Below are 20,291 nucleotides of genomic sequence, written 5' to 3'. Positions count from 1 at the left end.
AAGCATATCTTGATCATCTGCGTGACAGTCTTAACAGACCACACCTGCCTCCTCTTTGATATACAGGCTTGAAGAGAAATGAAAGCCAAACACCCATTCTAGAAACACAGACACTTGAGGACAAGCCAGAGAGATGAAAGACAGAGAAAAGATCCAGAGTTGTAAAAAAAAATGGACCTGGTGAACAACAGCGGGACGAGTTCATCCACTTTTATGGAAATAATCTGTTATTGTCCATCAAGAAAGCACAGAACAAACATTCCAGGGAAACATTAACTTGGCTCCCAAACAAAGCCATCAGGCCAATCAGATACAGGCAATATTTCAAGGACTGTTGCCTCAGCCTTATTTCTTCTTTACCTTGTCCTGACCCAATGTGGCCTAGCTTATCTCTGTTGGCTGAGACAGATTTGGAAGAGGCTGCCTTTTGCTGATTTATGATTTTATTACTCTTATTATACATTTATTACGGTTTGTGGTTCAGATGGGAAATTCAAATATTTTCTACTGCGAATGAAAAGTGACATGTCTTTATAAAAGCATAAATTTGGAGGTTATTAAAGTGTTAGATTTAGCTTAGAAAGTTGTGTTACTGCAAAAAAAATCTTTTGAATTGGTTTGGCTGAGTTTATTAAATAGCAATGTTACAATCTCTGACTAACATTTGTCATTTCACACACCAAAAATATTGGAGATCCATTATGTGAAAGTTGTAGCCAGAGATTAATGTTTACCACATTTCCTGAAACAAAACATAATTAACTCAATTTACTTATTCTTTGATTGTTCATCAACTAAAGTGTTACTTTATCAATTGGAATCAAGCAGGTTATTCATTAGCTGACCTCTCATCTAAAATAAGATTGCTTGCTTAAAAAAAACCCCTGAAATTTAGAAAAAGGAGAATGACGAAGAACAAAGAAAAGTAGAAAAAGCATTCAAAGAGAACAGGAAAACAGTTCCCCAAGTCTGTCCCTTCCTTTTGTTTTCTTTTATATCTCCTTTCACTACAAACAGCATGATCTTTGAAAAAAAACTCTGACAATAGCTGTGAGGAGACAGGTTGTCAGTGTGTTAACCACAGAAATTAATTTCCTGAATAGTAGCTTTGCATGTTGTTTGTGGGGTTACAATGGTGGGACTTGGACAGGCAGACAGGACTCCTGGAAGCTGGTCACGTACGCCTATAGGCACAGGCACTGGTGCACACACACATATACACTTGCAGTCTGGCACTAGTGCTGGTGCCAGTGTATTGTTCAACATGTTTAGTTTTAAGATATGAATCCTGCCTCCTTTTGATGAAGTCATCTCTGGCTATAACTGAACTACATCACAAAAAAGCAACAAAAGAAAGTTTGAGAGGCATGCATGGTCGTCACGTAGCTGACTCTAGCCAAAGTGTTGAGATGTAGACATTTCGCTAATTACACTGAGGACATGGAGCCAAATACAATGAGCTACATGTCTGCGGTTATGACATTCATATTGAGCATGGTGAGCAGGTCATTCCGAGAGTGCTACAGAAAACCTGAAGCTTACTCAAAAAAGCTTTTCTCTGTCTACTTATTTGTGCTCCAACCATGAGGATAGCTCAGAGAATTTGGGCTTTTGACTGGAAAGCCGTTTCCTAAAATCCCTGAGCTGGGAACATGAGGGCAGAGCAAAAGAAAAAAGCCGGCACATTCCCAAGTAACTTTTGTGGACCTGAGCAAGGCAATTAACACCCGGCTGGTCAAGTAGAAATGTTCGGTGAACAACAGTCGGGAAACCTTGGCTCCCAGAGGTGTGAATGTGTGTAACTGAATGTGGGTGAAACAGGGCATTTCTGAAAAGCAGCCTAGCGCGCTCAGTCAAACTACCAAAAGTAAATAGAGGTAAATAAATAAATAAAGCCTGTTGAGAGCCCAGCCACAGCGGAGGAAGCACTGTCATGCTGGTTTGAAAAAGATCCCCGAACACTGTCTGAGCACAGCGGGGAACGTTGCCTTGGCCCACATCCTGTGCAAATTCACCCCATTTCGGTTTATTCAAAACACAATATTCTCATTACGCTCAGTTGGCTCGCTGCACTGTCATTTCATCTCGCTTCCCGCACACCAGCACATTAGCCCCTTTGGTCTAGTAATGTTCAGAACATGACCCATAAAGGACCATTGTAATGTGTCTCTGCCTCATTATTGCCAGGTCAGTGTATGGAGCAACACAGGAGAATAGGGTGCCTCGTATGGCTTGTTAATTCAACACCTCACTCATTCAGAGAAGCATTTGTACAGCTGGCCTTTTGAAGGGAGTTCAAACTATATACTCCTACACATGCAGACACATAGATATGCAGTGACAGCACACACACACACACACACACACACACACAATCCTAGTCCTTGCTCTGACATCACTCCACACCACTGGTTCCTGCCCAACCTTCAGCCCCCACCTTGGGAAATCACCCAGAGCCTGTCCAGCCACCAGGGCGTGAAATACACACCCCTGGAAAGCAACCGAGGTGGGCGGAGGGACTTGGCGGTCGGGGTGGTGAGGGGCCAAGAGGTGGCGAGTAGCAAGTGTGAGATTTGGAGAATTCAGTGAGGAAAATGCAAAGAGGAATGTGTATATGTGTGTGTGACTGTTCTGGAGGGAGGTGTTGATTGGAGGGTTTGGGCAGTAAAAGATGGAATTGAAGAAGGATTAAATGGACACTAGGTTTCAGAAGGAGGAGGGGTGAAAGGAGAGGCTGCTTTGAAAGGAGGTCTGGGGGTGCACTCTTGGCCTTGAGACTGGAGCTCCGTCACGCCTCAGGTCTCTGCGAGCCACTTGGGCCTGGTGCTCCAGAGGGGAGTCTGCCCAACCTTTGTTACAGTGGAGGAGTGGGGAGTGACAAGGCATACCGGCATGTCTGACATGTCAGAGCAGTTGGCTGGGAGACCCTGAAATCTGGTCGGGTCTGACGCTGGCCATCTGTAGCTTTAGAACAGGGCTGGACTGTTTTAATTGATGAAAACTGCTCCAGGGAGGATGTGAGATCGTGCTTCAAGGGGAAAACAAAGAGCGGTCGGTGAATCAGGCGTTGATTAAATGTGCACCGAGTTATTTCAGCGAGCAAACAAGACCAGCGTATCCTTGGAGGAACCCTAATGGTAGCTAAATCAAAGTGAGACTTTTTTCAGCTGAAAGACAAATAGAAATATGCATGATCAGATTTGAGCATTGCTCAAGTCCCCAGTTGGATGTATTCATCCTTATTCCAATCTCAAAAAAGAGCTCCCTTTAATGTCACCCAGCGAAGGGAAGTGATGAAATGGAGCAATTATGTATCCATTTGTGCTATTCAGGTGAAACCAGGTGTAAAATTTCCAATCTGTGCACCTGCTGTATCTTTAATTCATTGTGCTTTCTCACCAGTGTTGCCTGTTAGATGGTAATATCCAAAATATGGACAAACTATTACATGCAATAAATCTATTTTGCATTATCATATTGCTTCCAGGGGGGAGGATTGTTTTCCCTGTGTAGGTTTACCCCAGAAATTGTAATAGAGAAGATATGATAGCCAAACACAAACATATCTTACAGAAGAAACATTACAGATTTGTTGAGTTTTGCTGTAATAAGAGGAAGAACACATTGCAATAAAACAAAATTGTCCTTCATCAAGAAGAAACATGCTTAATTTGATATCCAGACATTTAGGAATATGAGAAAGAAAACAATGGAGCATACTCGTCCTGAATGGGGAGAATTACATTCTTTTGTGAAAACAGATAGCCAAGTCATCTCCTGTCGGGCTGCAGATTAATTTTCATTTTCCAAACAGTTTGTGCATATAAATATTCATGAACCACCTTGAAAAGCGATGGGCGGCTTTATAAGGCGGTCAGCGGAGGAACCAACAAACCCCCCTCCCTTCTCTGCAGCTGTGCTGATGAGGGGGGTTAGTTCATGATGAAAGACTCTCACTATCCACGACCTTTCCAGACTAAAACAAAGATTTGCACAATTAACTACTTTTAAATGTCATCCAACTGCCAAATCTGCATATCAACGCCAAGCCTTGCATAGAAATTAAGATGTTTGTAGAGGAATCATTTTTCTCCCTTTTCCCACCCCAATTCCACCAAATAGGGTTTCTTCCTCATTTTAGCCAGGAAGGAAATGTAAATGTCAACATATCTTGTGTGGAGATCCTTCTGTTGCTAATTAACCTTTGCCGTTCAGAAGCTAGACTGAGCTCTGCCTAAACACCGCAATTAACTCCAGTTTGAAAGACAGAGAGACAACATCTACATGAAGCCATGGAATGGAATCACAGTGACTTCATTATCCTTGCCGAAACACATTCTCCACACACCTCACTTTTTTGAGAGTACTCATTGGTTGATATTTTCCCCAGGCGGCAGGAATGAGCCTATTGGGAGGATGTCAATATTCGGTGGATTAACAAATCTCATTTCTTTTTATCTTCTTGAGGTTGGACAGGAAAGCTGGTTTAGTTGTAGCCCCTGGTGAGAGGCAAACCATTATAGAGGAATTCATACCCATAAATCTTCATACATCAAGCTGACGACTGCCTGGGTCTATCATGTTCAAGTTCAATTTCCAGATGCAGTGACTGGGAGAAAAATGTGTCTGTCTTTGACCATCCAAAACAAGTAACAGTGTAATTCAAACACTCTCTTCTGGAGTTCTCTGTGGGTCTCGTCGGGGCCTAAACTGCACAGGCTCCTCTGGAGTCATGAATAGCAACACTGAGCTCGCCCCTGCTGCTCAAAGGCAGAGTCAGTTACAAAGTCAACCCATTAACATCCTCACTATTCAACGCTACGCTCTTTCCCAACTGCAGAATCAACACAGGTCAATAGGCAGGCAGAATACCACAGGCAGCTAGGCAAAATACCTCCTCAGGGTGAACAGTATATGATGATGGACAGGAAATATTTTTCTTTTATATGTTGATAAATATCGAAGCTCTTGGAGCACTCAAGCCAGATGGAGACAAATGATTGACATAATTTCCAAGAGACAGGAAGAATCTGGGTTTGGTGAGGGCAGGGGTGAAGCAGAGGGATGTGCCAGAGTAAAGTTGATTCAGTGTAGGATGAACAGGATGAAGGGAAGCTTTGGCAGAGTAGACCCTCCACAGTCAGTGAATGGGAGCAAGTCAGAAAGAGAAGGAGACTCTCAAGGAAGGTATCTGAGGCAAAGATGACCAACCAATGTTGCACCAAATACCGGTACTTGAAGACAAGACATGACTTGTCCAAGGAAGGAGTTTATGGTATAAAATGGAGTGATGTTCCCAAACTAGAGATAGGGGCTGCACTGTATCAGATGGCTACTATACTGTAGATACCATCAAATCTCATCATGGGCACCACCATTTACTAGATCAACAGGTTACTGCATGCAGTGTTTGCTCACAAGCGTCCACGTCTTGTTCTGATGCATTACAACCACAAAGGCTCTGACATACTTAGCTCTTGACAGCACACCAACACTTAAGGATGGTGGCTGCCATGTTCCTAAAACACAGCCTTTATCATGACCAAATGCTCTGTATCAATTCTTGTGAGGAAGTTCAAAGGAGGCCCTACCTTTTCAGTCGAGGACATCCGTCAATGTCATCTATGATTAGGTCTTGAAAAATACTAATTTCTTGGGAAGACTAGACTAACGTCCTTGCAGGTCCGACATGACAAATGTCCTGCATGGTCAGCATCAATTCTTATCAGCACCTCATTAAAAATGTAATGACCACATGAATATTTACCAAGTTTAATTAGTGCTCTCTATTGCTATTCTGCAGTGCCCTGCTCACTTTTTCCTTTCTGGAGGGCAGTCTCTCTTTCAAGTGCCGGACGAACGCCTCCTTCCACCTTGATGAATATTGCAGAAGTCTGAGGAATGCGAGCCATCGATGGAATCCACCTCAATCAGATGGAGGATCGATGGCATACACTCACATTTGCAAAGGCTCTAATTGGCAGCAGTACAATTCAACAAGCTGCATAATTTACCCAAAAGAGAAATGGGAGTGGAGTGCAGGGAGATAACCTCATTTGTAGCAGAAATATTAAAAAACCCTGTCATTCTGAAATCATGCCTTCAACAGATGGCAGAGGAGACAAAGGCAAAAGGCAAAGGCCAAGTTATTAATGTCTTTGCTTGTCAGGGCCAATGAAGTATAAGCTATTGAACAAGGGTTTTCTTGCTGAGGAAGTAACATTGAAAAAGTCACTTAAGGTCTTTTGAGTGGGTCAAAAGACCTTAAGTGACTTTTTCAATGTTACTTCCGTCACTTAAGGTCTTTTGACCCACACTGGCAATACCTGAGTCACTTCTCTCTCCCTATGTTATGCTGACATACATTATTAACTAAACAGATAGCCAAAAAAAATCTAACAATGCAAATGCAATTACACCTGAGATTTCAGTGAACGTTAGATCAGAAGTGCAGAGAGGAAGAGGGAATGGTGGCCAGCAACATTTGTTGCATGGATACCCCCTTTTTTCTTTTCCTGCCTGTATCTACACTGTCACTTTCTAATAAAGGCAAAATGCAAATGATTGAAAACGAGAATCTTAAAAGAATTGATCCAATTTTCATATTTTTCTTGTGCAAACACGATATTTTTAGTCACACAAATAACAGCTCCTTCAGAAAATCTTAAGTGATACACAACTTTACTACAGTTTTGTAATCACAATCTGCTCAGTTTTCAAGCAGCTGTAATGTTTTTATCCCTCTCTTGTGAGTGAGTGTCAAACAGTTAAAGGGGGTGGACACAATATTATGAACACCTGTGAAATCTATTGTCATTCTAATAGCCCATTACTGCAACAAATTCTACCTTGGGAGGATTATAAGACCTTCTAAAGAGGTATTGGGAAAAATACATCTTAAACAAAATCACAAATTACAGCCTTAAAACACACCATCGTATTCAAACAACATATTTCTGATGCAAAAGCTCAAAAAGGCAGTAATTATTGTAGGGAGACTATAACTGGTAATAAGAAATTGCACAGGTTGGTGTTTTAATAAGATTAGAGAAAACCCCTTTAGCTGTGGCTCAAGTGAACTGCACCTCATGTTGACACCAATTGTGTTAACACAAAGAATGTATCTGGGAAGAACCAAACTTCGCATCCAGTTTGATGCTATCTCCCGCGTTTGATCGCCAGACATGAAAATAGGCACATGAAAGAGACACTATTGTCAAAGAAAGGGGACATATTGAGTGACAGCTTTTTAGCTCTTTGAGCCCTTTGCGGTCTTGCTGGTCAGCAAGCTCATGTCTCCAAATTTTGTTTCAGATGTGAAGCTCCTGTGGCAATATTTCTGACCTTGACATCAGTGTACTTTAATGGAAATGCAGGTTGATTGTTGTGTCATGGTGGTGAATAGAAAATACATTATCAATGCATGGGTATCTGTGGAAAACATCTATTTCTACCAATACAGAGGCTTCGGTAAGTCATACTTGCAGATTCCAAGGCCTTTTGTTGTGATGGAAATCATGCTGGTATGCTTATTTGCATTTTACCTGAGCATACAGATGCAATTTGGGTTGAATTGAAATGTCACCATGACTACCATTATAGTCATTGTGCTTTTTGTGTTGAAATACAATTGATGTAATAACAAAACTGGAAAAACATGCAATACATGTTAATGTTTGAATATCCTGCCTCCTGCCTCACTTCCACACATACAAAAGGAAAAGAGAAAAAAAGCTTGAAGTAGTGTTTTATTCATCTTCATGTAAATCCAGTCATTTACGGTTGCCTTAACAAATCAGGAATCAAGTGTGTCAACATCTAGCAGAGAAGAAAGTGCATATGGGGATTACAAAAGAACAGAAACCGAACAAAAACAGGCCGAGAGAGAAACTGTCCTTCGGTTAAAGTCTACAAACTCTGAAAAGGGTAAAATGGAGGTGTTTGTAATTGTCTGAAATCTCTATATGCTGTAGAAAGTTTACAGTTCTACTCTAACCCTAAGCTCAGTAAGCTATTGTTCATGTCTGAGTGACAGTGTGTGGAGGCTGAGCCTAGAGCTAGTTCACACCATAGAAAAATACCCTGGTTATTTGCATTTTTAACTGTACACTACTGAGTTTCTATAGAATAGATAAAAAAACAAACAATCAACTCTCTCCAACCAACTTCCACTGGCCCTGGTTATAGGCCAGGCCAGTTTTCTCTCTACATCCTACCCCACTAAGAAAGATAACTCCCTCATTGCATTGCTACATAGTTAATGTTACAAGTATATGCTCAAAACCAATCATAGGCTAAGTAAATCCCACACAGTAGTTATTTATATGTATATATCGGATCAAATAATGGGAATATGGTATCAGATAAACTAAGATAAACATTTCTTCAGTAAATTCTGGGTCGATTTCAGTTCGCTAATTGGATGGCAATTACCTACTAACCACTTAAGGCAACGTTTCCTCTTACCTGTCATCACGGTGGTTGTGGTTAATAGTCTGATAACATGACCCAGGGTTTCTAAGTAAAGGCAACTTCTATTTCAAGCACTTCTTTCTGTACTGACTCAAGGTGATGCTCAGTTAACCCTAAATGTAAGCATGGCATCAAAAAACAGCATTGTTCCCAAGTCATACAGAGGCTCATTTCAACGGCAAATCATCTGTAGATAATATCTCTGTAGCTGGAAAAAAAAAACAAGATGAGGATCTCAATGTAAACATGCAGTTTTTGAGAAATAGTCAATGCTGTTTTCTTGCCATGAATTTTCCAGGGGTCTTTCTTCTGTACCATTGTAATGTGCATATTAAGTCACAGCGAGGAGCTCCGTCCTTCAAATGGAGCCTCGTCAAACATCTCAAAATGTGTCCACAAATGCTTTTAACACTGTACTGAACATCCACGAAAGAAAGAAAAATCATCTAATTGGACAAAATAAACATCACAAATTTCTCAAAATGCCTCAAATGAGGTCTGAAGTTCTGGCAGTTCAGTTGTCTTCCGGTCTGAAGTAGTGGGAGGTTGCTTCCTGATCTCCAAGTCTCTGCTGTAGCTTGTGCGATCTCGCTGCAGCAGTTGAGTTCAGTTTGAAGGAAGTAAACACAGGAAGCAAATGCCGAGAGTTGACATGGGTGCAGTGCTCAGGGACATCGGCTCCGGTTGGGGTGACAAACCTTTTTTTAATCTATACTCGTTAAAATAATTCTTGTCCAACCATCCCTGAATGTCTTTGATTTAATGATCCGTTAATTGGATCTTTTTCCCGTGCATCGTCTCCTTGTGCATCTTTACCTTCACTCCATCCAAAGTGATAACTGACAATTCAAAAATGTATGAGGCTTAATACTCTATGAAGTGAGTAACACTCACTTAAAGTAGATATCAAATAACACTTGTTGGTGCACCGTTTAGCACCAAAACAAAGTAGTCACTCAAGGTTCTGGTCGAAGAAAGTACACTATATTGTTGGATGTAATCTGGCTTATTAACGATGATGATGAGGACAATTCAGTCAATGATTGGTAGAAGTATGATGTCTCACTTAACTTTAAAATACCAGGAGGCCCATCTTTTACTTTTTTAAAATGATAGATTTGTGAAACAGCTGATGAACTAGACCTTTGTCTGTGAGTGTGTAGCTACATGTTCACATGCATGTTTGAACAGTGGATGAGAGGCAAACATGACTGAGTTGCAAATACTGTGTATGTGTGTCTGTACACAAAAAGGGCCTCTATGTAGCTAAGTGTGTGTGAGTGTGTGTGTGTGTGTGTGTGTGTGTGTGTGTGTGTGTGTGTGTGTGAGATCCAGCAGTAGCTACGAAGTGTTCGATGTGTTGGGGCTCCAGCCCATTTGATAAGCTCTCTCCAGGGTTCTCTTGCAATCCTGCATCACCGTGCTGAAAACAATGTGAGGGTACTGGACCACCAGCCTCTCCACTGTCTCCTCGTTCACCTGCAAAACACACACACACACACACACACACACACACACACACACACACACACACACACACACACACACACACTATGATGATCAAATGATCAGATTCACCTCAATGACAAATTTAACAATACTTATTTTAAACATTAGGGGATGTGGGCAAATCAAGGCCCACTTACTCACTTGTTTTCCAGAGCTTTTGATCACATGCTCTTTATCAGCAGAGTGTCATAGAATTGTGGATTTTTAAAGTCCCCATTATTCTTAGCCTTTGCAGGATGAATAGTGGAAAGTTCAAATATCTACACTTGATGACTGAGAAAACTAAATCTGCTGATGAAGACCATGTGATGGGGCAGAAAGCTCCAAAACAACTAAGTATGTGGTTCTTTGAGTAGGGATTTTTTTTTGTCAACTGCTGTGTCCAAGGTCAAGAATTAACTGTCAAGCACAAATCAATGTGTTTCTTTTTCTCATGTTTGCTCTCTTTTGACACGTTTGGCCGGCAGTTTTGAGTCTTAAAACAATAGTCAGGTGCCCATATGTACTTTCAAACAGATTTTCCTGCTGTAATCATTCCTGCTTTTCATACCTCCATTATGAACCACAAGGTTGCTTCATAATGGGGGACAAAAACTCCAGTCCATGTGAGTTAATCAAATGAAAGTGGTATCTTTTGAAGTAACTGTCGCTTTAGTACAGAATTTGATCAATTAGGTCCGTTGTTCAGCCTTATGTTAACACACTGAGCATATCATGAGTCAACCAATCAAGCACAATTTCAGAATAATTCACGAGTCATTCACTCAGTATCAGCAGATTTCCAGGGAGTCCTGAGTAGATGTATTAAGAGGCAATCATCTTAAAACCAAATAAATGTAACAGAAATATTGCTTTAGGTCGAATAAATAGATTTTTAAATTAACCTAATTCAAAAAATCTGTCCATCTCTACATCGCCCTAAGATGCCTTATAATCAAGAAAACACAGATTGAACTGATAGTGCCCTATCAAAATGGTAGTGCACTAGACTAAGGAAAGGCAATTTCTTCAGAGTATACAGTGTATGCACATACACAAACAATTGGACTATGGCAATTGGTTTAGCACCAGAGGACAGCTGAGCTCACAAGGCTAATGAGGCCTTCATGCTCTCAGAGGACTAGGAAGACAAGCAGCTAATAGCCACTCCTGCACTTCTTTGCCAGTCAAACAATCTGTCACACCATCACTGAGAGCCAACAGTGAAAAAAGCCTGAGAATCTGACAAAGAGCAGAGGCAGAGTAACCCTGGAGACCTTGAGGGGTTAACTGCAACCCACCCAGAACCAACCCCCGCCCACCCGCGAGCATGACACTTTCCAGGGGAAATGATGTATAAACACTCACACACATGTTGAGCACACAGTCATCCGTTGTTGCCAAAGCAGTGATAAAGTGTTTCACAGTTTTCCCTGAGCTCATTGCCCGAGAGCCCTATGGTTTCTGTGTTTTCTGGAAGAAAAGTCTTGCCGGGTAAGCGTTGCTCTTGCTCAGCTTATGATCTGCTTTGGTTGTCATTTTCTGTCTAATTCCTTCTTTCTCTTCATTGAACACAATTTCTTTAAGTGGTGGGTATCAGCAATTCCTTGTCAAATAGAGACATTGAGAAAACAAATGGACAGACAGAGTCTGTATAAAACCAGCAGAATCAGAGAGAAATAAGTGTGATTGAGTGGACAGACCACCGATACTTCTCAGGTCACAGAAGGAAGATGGAAACTGCACGGCACAAGTGAATTCAAGAAAACTAAAAAACAACAACAGCCTTCCTTTTGATTGCAAAAAAAAAAAGACACAGCAAGCTGGAGTTCGGGTGCTTTATGCCCAACACACAGAGGCTTCAGGATGCTGTCGATACAGGAAAAATAACATAAAATTAAGATCGCATGGTCAATATATATATATACAGTATATATATTTATATATTTGGTTTTATCTCTTTTTTGTTTTCTTCTGATCAGACGATGCGAGTAAAGTCTGAGAATAAGCCAAAAAACTGTCCTGCCTCAGTTCTCTCTCCAGTCAGTGTTAAGGATAAATACAACAGGGACTGGGAGAAGGCTTTTAAATTTGAAACAGTAGCTGCTGAAAGGTGCATTAAACTGGCGGGTAAGAGTGGAAATGAGAAAATTCCAGCAAGACTTTCCATGCTGTGATCAATGATTCATTAAGGCTGATGCATTAATACAACAGTGTTTCAGGATATTGCCATGCATTACATTTGGATGGAACCTTGACTAATGACAAGAGATTTTGACAAGTTGCCGTAACTTAAAAGGTAAAAAAATGGCCATAGTCGTTTTTTGTTATATGGCTACATCAGGGGTGGCGAACCTGTGGCTCGTGAGCCGTATGCGGCTCTTTGCCTGCTCCTGTGAGGCTCTTACTATGTGGCTGGGGGCTGTGTCATTGGTTGATTGTTGTTTTTAACTTTTCTGAAACATACAGTATTTCAGATAAGTAAAAAAAAAAACACATTTGAATGCATCTGCCAATACATTTGCCAATTATTTTAAAATGGAAAATAATGCAGCAGAGTTTTGAGGACAGATTCTGCAACCTGAGGAAAAACAGCGGCCACAGATCACCTTCCTCGTTAACCCTTTCACTGCTGAATCCGATTGTTTGAAAGCCCCTTTAGTGACAAATGAGTGAGAGAGTTGCTTCGAGTGGCCACAACCGAGTTCAAGCAAGACCTGAAAAGGATTGTGGATAACAAAGACTGTCAGGTTTCTCACTGAGTCAATCTAAGTGAGAAAAAACTATGAAAACTGCTATGATTATGACTGTCATCAGATCTGGAAGACACTGTTGCTGTTGTAGTGTGGACGTGCATGTGTTGTGTGGCTTTTTGCTATGGTGCGTTTTTTTTTGTGGCTCTTTATACCTAACTGGTTGGCCACTCCTGGGCTACATCTTCTGCTTCTTGATGGTTTAGTGAGGCTGAGATGGTTATTTTTCGGGACGTAAATTCTGTTTTTGTTTCACTTTTAATGCACATCGTTTTTTATATTCATCCTTTGTAAAAAGAAAAAAAAAAAAGTTAATTTAAATAATAAACAGTGGTTTATGGATTAATGCTTCCTCTTCCAGGATTTGACCCGAGCTTCTGACCAAAATACTGTCTTGAATCATGAATCGAGAGCTTTTCATTGACTGACTGTTCTGTCGACTCTTAGATCCTTTTCAACAAATTTAGCAACTGGCTCCAAATAGTGATTGTTAGCTTTTATGTAGTCTACTGTATGTCAACTACGTTTTATTTATGGGATAGTTCCTGTGCCGCCAGAGGTTCCGCCGGATGTTCCTCATTTTCGGCCAGATGTTCCTCACCTTCCGCTTTCTTTATGTTGGTATTCTAAACTCCGGTCGATTCGGGAAACATCCTCCGAGCTAGAACCGACAGCCAAATTATATTTATCTTAAAAATAATTCCCATCACACACTCAACAGCCATTTTAATTCAAGCTCACCTCCCTATGTGCACGTTCCACCAAAACAAGTTCTGTCCCGAGTCTATTTTGCAGAGGCACCATACCTGCGTCTAGCGCTTAGCACCGCCCAAGATGATTGTGATTGGTGTAAAGAAATGGCAATAAACCAGAGCAAATTTTTCTCCTATCCCAGAATGCTGTGTGGATTGGTGACTGGCAATGCAAGACTAGCTTTTATGTGATGCTGGATCAACCTCACACCTGGGTTTTATTTCATTATTTTTGGGGGACATTTAATGCCTTAATTAAGTAGCGGTAGTTTCCAGACAAACACCTGTAGTTTGCCTACAAAGATGGCCGCATGTTGCTTTCACAGAGGACCAAAGCAGGAGCAGAAGAGCTGCTTAACCGAGGCCTCCAAATGCTGCTACTACAAAGACAAGTTAAGTTTGTTTTGACATATAGCTGAGCCTCATTAGCAGATAAAATGACAAACCCCTGATTGCCTTCATAACATATTATGCTATATTCTTGAAAAGAGAATGAAATATCCCCCAGCTCGTTAATCAGGGCTTAATTACAATTAAAACAGATCTAAAGAATAGACCTGTCAATGTGATGGGAGGCCATAACATTCATTAATGCTAATTTACTGCAGCTCCACTTGCTGAGCAAACAAGGCTCACACAAAATGACTCCCAATCAAAGAGCTGAATCATATCCTAATTGCTGGTTGTGGCAACGCTAAATGTTTGAGTTTCAACAAGATCACTTTGATCGAAATCATGAAAAGAATAACTATTGCACTGACCTTGTTGATAATACTGTATGTGCAGTAAAAACATTGCAAAACATATGTAGTTTTTACATTTTTTTAAATGTAATTACTGTCACATGCAACAGGCTTCAAATGATTGGAATTCAAATCTTATTATGGCAGAGGCAAAAGCCAATCAAGCTTGAATAAAAATGATTTTACTATTTATCAAATCCAAGCCTGTATGCATTTTAAATGGTTACAACACAGCACAGAAACTCCTTGTCCCTGGATTGATTAATTGGCATCTTAGAATGACATATGCCTGCGCTCATTTTTAAAAATATTTATCGCCGGTGCATAGAAAATCTTGTTGACAGAAAATCAGTTGACAGAGGCATTTATACATCACAACATCCATTAACTCTCCTCCACTGAGTTACTGTAAATCTCTTTAGGGCTAAAAACAACTGCCTTCTTTAAAGGAAAACCCTCTCCTAGCAAGTTCCCAGAGTTCACAGCTACAATCCTTCTTCCAAAACAAGGCTCTGTGCCCTTTGCATGGCTCTGTGGTATGTTGAACGAGACGTGATGACATCACCACACCTGCTTGGTATTTGCGGCTCAGAGCTGATGTTAGACATGAAGGTCAGACCAAATGCTGTGGATAACTGGCTGGCACAGAGGGTAGTCTTCTGGTTGCAGCGGTTGTGCCAGTGACTTCTTGAAAACCGGTGATTCAGCGGTTTCTTGCTAGAGTGTAATTTTGTTTCTGGGCAAAACTGTGCTTGAAGATATTGTGTTGCTAGGCAACATAGGCTTAAAAATGCTACAGGAAAACACTGGGGCCTCTGGTGTCAGGAATGGTGCTTTAGAAATACAGCTCAGGCAGGGAGGTTTTTTTTTACCCCGTGGAGTCCTCATCCAGTGTACTGTACTGTACAACCCCTCCTCCCAACCTGCTGCCAAGTCTGTCGGAGAGCCATATGATAGAGCATACTCACTACTCACTGATGATTCTAATCTTTGAGAAGCATCTGGGAGTGCAGCCACTGCTATCTGGAGCAAGGCCTATACTTATGATATTTTCCCCCATTTTAACATCAAAGATGCAGCCCTGTAGATCTAAGTGTGGAGTAATGCATGGTGACGGGTAATGTGCCGTTGTCAGGGTTTACGAGAGGGCGAGAGGGAGATGAGGGGAAAACAAAAAGATGCATGTCTGATATGCTGCTCAGCAAAAAGCACCTTTTATTCAAACATGCTGTACAGTAAACATGAATAGTTTACAGGGTTGTGTGTATGAGCGGCTGGGGACAACCGCTCCTCAACTTTCACATGTGACGGCTGAAGGTAAGTGACGGCGAGTTCCAGAGCTGACCTCTGCTCTCTGTTGGGAGTGCTCTTATGTGCTCTCTTTCTTAACAGTGAGCTCTTTTTTAAGTCTGATCCTCTGATGCAAATGCACTCTATCACTGCGTAAAATATACATTTACCACAAGCACTGGGCCCTTCCCCTAGTATGCAGCGCCATAAAACACGTCGTAAATATGACTAATGCAGCAGCAGTTCACATTCTCAGTGGGAAAAAGAAGAACAGGGTCGTAAATCGATAATCAGATACACAAACACGAAGATGCATATCATATTAGACCGGCATGGCGAGAACACCCTCTGAGTGCTCCGAGCAATCAAGGGAGGGAAATGGAATAAAGCGAGAGGGAGAGAGTTTAAAAAAATATGGCCTTTCGCTCCTTCTGAATATATCAAACCCACTGAGGGCTGTATTGTATGTAATAACAATGACCGTGAAAAAGAGCAATACAACTTTGACTGTTGATATTGAACAATTTAGAACTGAATTTAAATGAATGCAGAAAACAGAAAATTGCCCTATTTCTTTTTATTTCCTCTGTGTTTTTAGTAAATTGAGCACAGGTCTGCAGGGTTCTTTTTTTCTTTCTTTTTTTCTACTTTCCCTACATTTTCTTTGGCCATGTGGCAGCCATTGCTAGTCCCAGGCCCATAAAGAGAGACAAATACCCCCCATTCCCTGTCTACTCCCATGTAGAGAGTGTATCAGTCAACCAGTAAATACATTTGAGGTAAATGTTTAAAAAGCCTGTTTAGGCAGCAGAAGAATGCAGTGCATCAGGTCTTAGTAAAAGGCAGCTTAAACAAGTCTGGATTTAAACAGGCCAGATTTATAGCCTTCTTTAAACTGCTCAGAGGAAAAGCCCCAGTGGTAAAGTTTCTAAACGAGTGACTGGACAACTGAAAGATAGTTCTCCGTCTCGGATAAGAGGGAGAAGGAAGTAGGGGAAAGAGGAATGAATAGAAAAGAAAGGAAAGAAAGCAGAGGATTTCAGAAGTGTAAGGACAGAAAAGAGATCGCCACAAACTTATTCTGAAGGATTCAATATTTCTAAATGAACTATCGATGCATTGGCTTGGAAGCTTAAGGAACAGACTGCTCTTTACCGAGGAAAGCCTGAGCTCAAACATTTTGATTTTGTCTCAGAAAGCCAAGCGACCCTCACAAAAATCTGCAGTGCATGGCTCTGAATGTACTTTTAGAAACCAGTTCAGGCACTGCTTGCTACAACTGAGGTCTGGTCCCGCTCACACACCCTCATCCCTGCACAATATCACACAGCAGCAGAACTGAAAAGCAGGGTGTCAGTGCATACAGTCACACACACAGAGGAATAGGGGCTCAACTGAACAGGGTCAGAGAAAGAGGTTCTGGAGGCCAGGTTTGTAAACCCCACACTCCATCATGCGTGACAAAGGTAACTTAAGGAATGTGTACAAGGCTCAGCCCAATCCCGCTTTTTACGCCGGCTTTCTTATCTCTGCAGACTGGAGGAAAACATTCCATAACTCAAGAGGCTTTCCACAATTTATTAGTTTGTCTCGGTAAAACACTATCACAGCTACATCTATTTGGTAGAACTAAAATAAAGCTAATTAACCTGGTAAGCCATAGAGTTTCATTTGTAGCAATCACCCTCATAACATTCCTTTTCTTTAGCATTTAATACTTCTAATTAATTGCTGTAAGGGTAAAACATGCCACACCATAGCATGAAATGATGCTTTAATTATCTGGAGTAAAGAAAAACTGTCACCAGAATATGGGTGCAACCACAAATATGGTACAGTAGGTTATATGATATTATCATACGATAGATTTATTCATCTTTTCACTAAATACGTCATACACGTAATATCAACCAATAAAATAAATGATACGCTGCTCTAAGATAGTTATCACATATCCACTAGTTACTAGTTCCTAGTTACCAATTGGCCAAATCAGCCCGAATCAAAATGATGTTCGGTGATCGAGTCCAGGTAGGGTCCCATTCTATTGCAGCAGATCTTAGGGGCGTGGGTCAATATGTCTAACACCTGTGTAGATCCCTGTGGTCTCTCTATTAGCTCTGATCACAGAAGATTTGGTTTTTGAAGCTGAAAAGATGAAAATGAAGATGAAAAGTAAAGTGGTCTGTTCGAGTAGACCACATTTTGGATCTATTTTGGAATGACTGTCCTCAAGTCCCTTGCAGATGAGTTTTCTTCTTGAATAATATTATTTATTATTTATTTCTATTAATATTAATTTAAGCAATTTGGGTTCAGGTGGGTTTTCCACCGGTATGTTTCAGATTGGGTCCAAAGTTTCGGACCAATGCAGACCTCTACTCTCAGCTCTTTTACCACACACAGTGAATCTGGCAAACAGATGACAAATTTGGAGTAAAAATAAATCCAATGGTCCCAGAAATAACCTTTAGCATCACTTGACTTTTAATGTACAGTATTTAAATTGATGGCATTGTTAAAACAAACACAAAGAGAAATAGAAAGAGCACAGGGGAAAGAAAGAGACAAAAGTGTCGAGACAGAGTGACGAACACAGAGAGACAACCAGAGACAGAGATGGTAAGCTCATGTCCCAGTCAAGGTAATATATTGTTGTCACTGGGGGGAGTGCAACAAGATAATAACAGACCTGTTGAATGCCCTGTAAACTCAGACCACTTCTTCCTCTTCAAATGCCAAAAAGCACAATGTAGTAAGGTGGACACACACACACACACACACACACACACACACACACACACTATAATAGGGACACATTTCAGAGCAGCTTACTGGAGGTCAGACACAAGCAGAATTCCTTAAAGATAATCACAACAGAGCTACTGTGCTTTATGTTTTTGCCTTGCATGACTCCCTTGTTCTTCAGCATAAATAAAGAATAAGGACAGCTTGACCCTATCCTTTGAAAGAACACTATGATATAAAATTAATTGTGACTCTTTAGAGCAAGGAGAGCTTGGATTAGATTTGTAAGCTGGTCAGTTAGGGCTGGGCGATATATATATATATATTTTAAACAAACATCGTTTGGTATCGTTTCTATTGCAATGTAAAAAAAAAAAAAAAAAAAAAAACAGTGGCCGAACTGCATTATAGCCATATTTACGTCATTTGGACGAAGCTTTGTTCATTTTGCACTGAAGTTCTTAATAAAATTAGAAAATACTCTACTACTACTTTTCAATTGTCAAGTATTTAATTCATACAGAGTATACAAAAATAGGCTTCGCCATGTGGTTATTTCATATAGACAATTTATTTATTGAATTACCAGAAAACCTTTAATGTAATATATATCGTTATCGAGATATGAAAATTACCATATTTTGGCCATAGTGAGCCCTAGTCAGAGTTACACATAAGGCAGTGAGCAACGTTCAGTGATCTCATCTGTAAGCCTAACGTGTGGCCACCACCTACTGCAGAGTGATTCTTCTGAATGATGGGTTAATTCTGAATAATCAAATGAGAAACCTGCAATTAAAGTCAAGCTCTGCTGTATTTAAAAGCTCAACAAAAGACCGTTAGTACACAGGTTTCAGCCTTTGTTCTATTCGCTGTCAGTACAAGCACAAATCTTGACAGCCTGATGATTTTTTTGCTCTTGGGTTTTTTTTTCCCTCAAATGTTCACTAAGCAGCCACAGGTCATAGGGACACTATTTCTGGCAACCCACTTTTCCTCTGCAAAACTTATTCAAAGCTCTTTACATCCATTGGCTACTCTGTTTCCAATCAATTATAAAGCTGGACATCAATCAGAGGCTTAATCAATACCCCCCAAAATTTACCAAGCTCATCTGGATGTATTAAATTAGTACAGACACACCATTCGGTGAGGGGGGCTTCATTGTCATTAGCATTAAATAGCTAATTCATCACCAATATAGTCAGACACTGCGCCTGCAGGCTGAAAATGGGCTGTGACCTCCTGTGGCCTGTCTCAATGCCTGAGAGAATGAAAAACACATTGAGCCAGACGTTAGTTATTGCCCAAAAACATATCAGGATTGGCAAGTCTGGGCACCCAGATAGCTCAGTTGGTAGAGCGGGTGCCCATATATAGAGGTTTACTCCTCGACGCAGTGGGACCGGGTTCGACTCCGACCTGCGGTCCTTTGCTGCATGTCATTCCCCCTCTCTCTCCCCTTTCACGTCTTCATCTGTCCTGTCAAAAATAAAGGCCGAAAATGGCCAAAAAATAATCTTTAAAAAAAAAAAAAGGATTGGCAAGTCTGAGTCTCCAGGCCACACTGAGTCGTGTCTACTGTCTGTCCATGATTCCATGAAATTATGTTGACCTCCATTGTGATGAGTAAACAGCACTGGATGAGGGAGAAAGAGGAGGAGGAGGAGGAGGAGAAAAAGGGGGGAGAAGGCCGAAAGACAAGACAGAGGGGCAATTTGAATGAATTAATTGAATGAACAAAAGATGTGAGCAGCATCCAAAATTCAAAAGACCTTGGCTGTCCTTGCTTAGAGGAGGGTAAGGGAGGGAGAAACAGAGAGACAAAAAGAGGGAAAGGGGGTAAAAATAAAGTGAGGACAAGATGGAAAGAAACGCTATGTGAGTGTATGTGAGCCAGGTGAGGTCAGGTTTACATGTGTGTGTCTGGTAGATTTTTGTTGAAGGGCAATTCTGTGATTCCCTTCAGATACTCGGTGAACTCTGTTGATGTCTCACTTTATTTCACCCTCTTTCCTTCACTGTCCCTAGCTCGTGCCCTTTAG

At 41.0% G+C, this 20,291-nt stretch overlaps 1 protein-coding gene across 2 annotated transcripts in view; it reads right to left on the bottom strand.

Annotated features, from left to right (window-relative positions):
• Positions 1 to 7,730: 7,730 nt before the first annotated feature.
• fbxl17 (F-box and leucine-rich repeat protein 17) overlaps positions 7,731 to 20,291 on the bottom strand; it is a 240,534-nt gene continuing 227,973 nt past the window's right edge. The window contains exons 11-12 of one of the 2 annotated variants that reach the window (XM_031305467.2): positions 9,802 to 9,951; positions 7,731 to 9,761 (exon numbers count right to left, since the gene is read on the bottom strand). In XM_031305467.2, coding sequence (XP_031161327.1) covers positions 9,814 to 9,951 — 138 coding nt within the window. In that variant the 3' untranslated portion in view covers positions 7,731 to 9,761; positions 9,802 to 9,813. Of the gene's footprint in view, positions 9,952 to 20,291 lie in introns of both variants that reach the window. The other variant, XM_031305466.2, reaches the window with a different exon arrangement.

This window comes from Sander lucioperca, chromosome 2, assembly GCF_008315115.2.
Source record: "Sander lucioperca isolate FBNREF2018 chromosome 2, SLUC_FBN_1.2, whole genome shotgun sequence".
NCBI classification, from domain to species: Eukaryota; Metazoa; Chordata; class Actinopteri; order Perciformes; family Percidae; genus Sander; species Sander lucioperca.
This window is presented reverse-complemented; position numbering and strand designations above follow the sequence as displayed.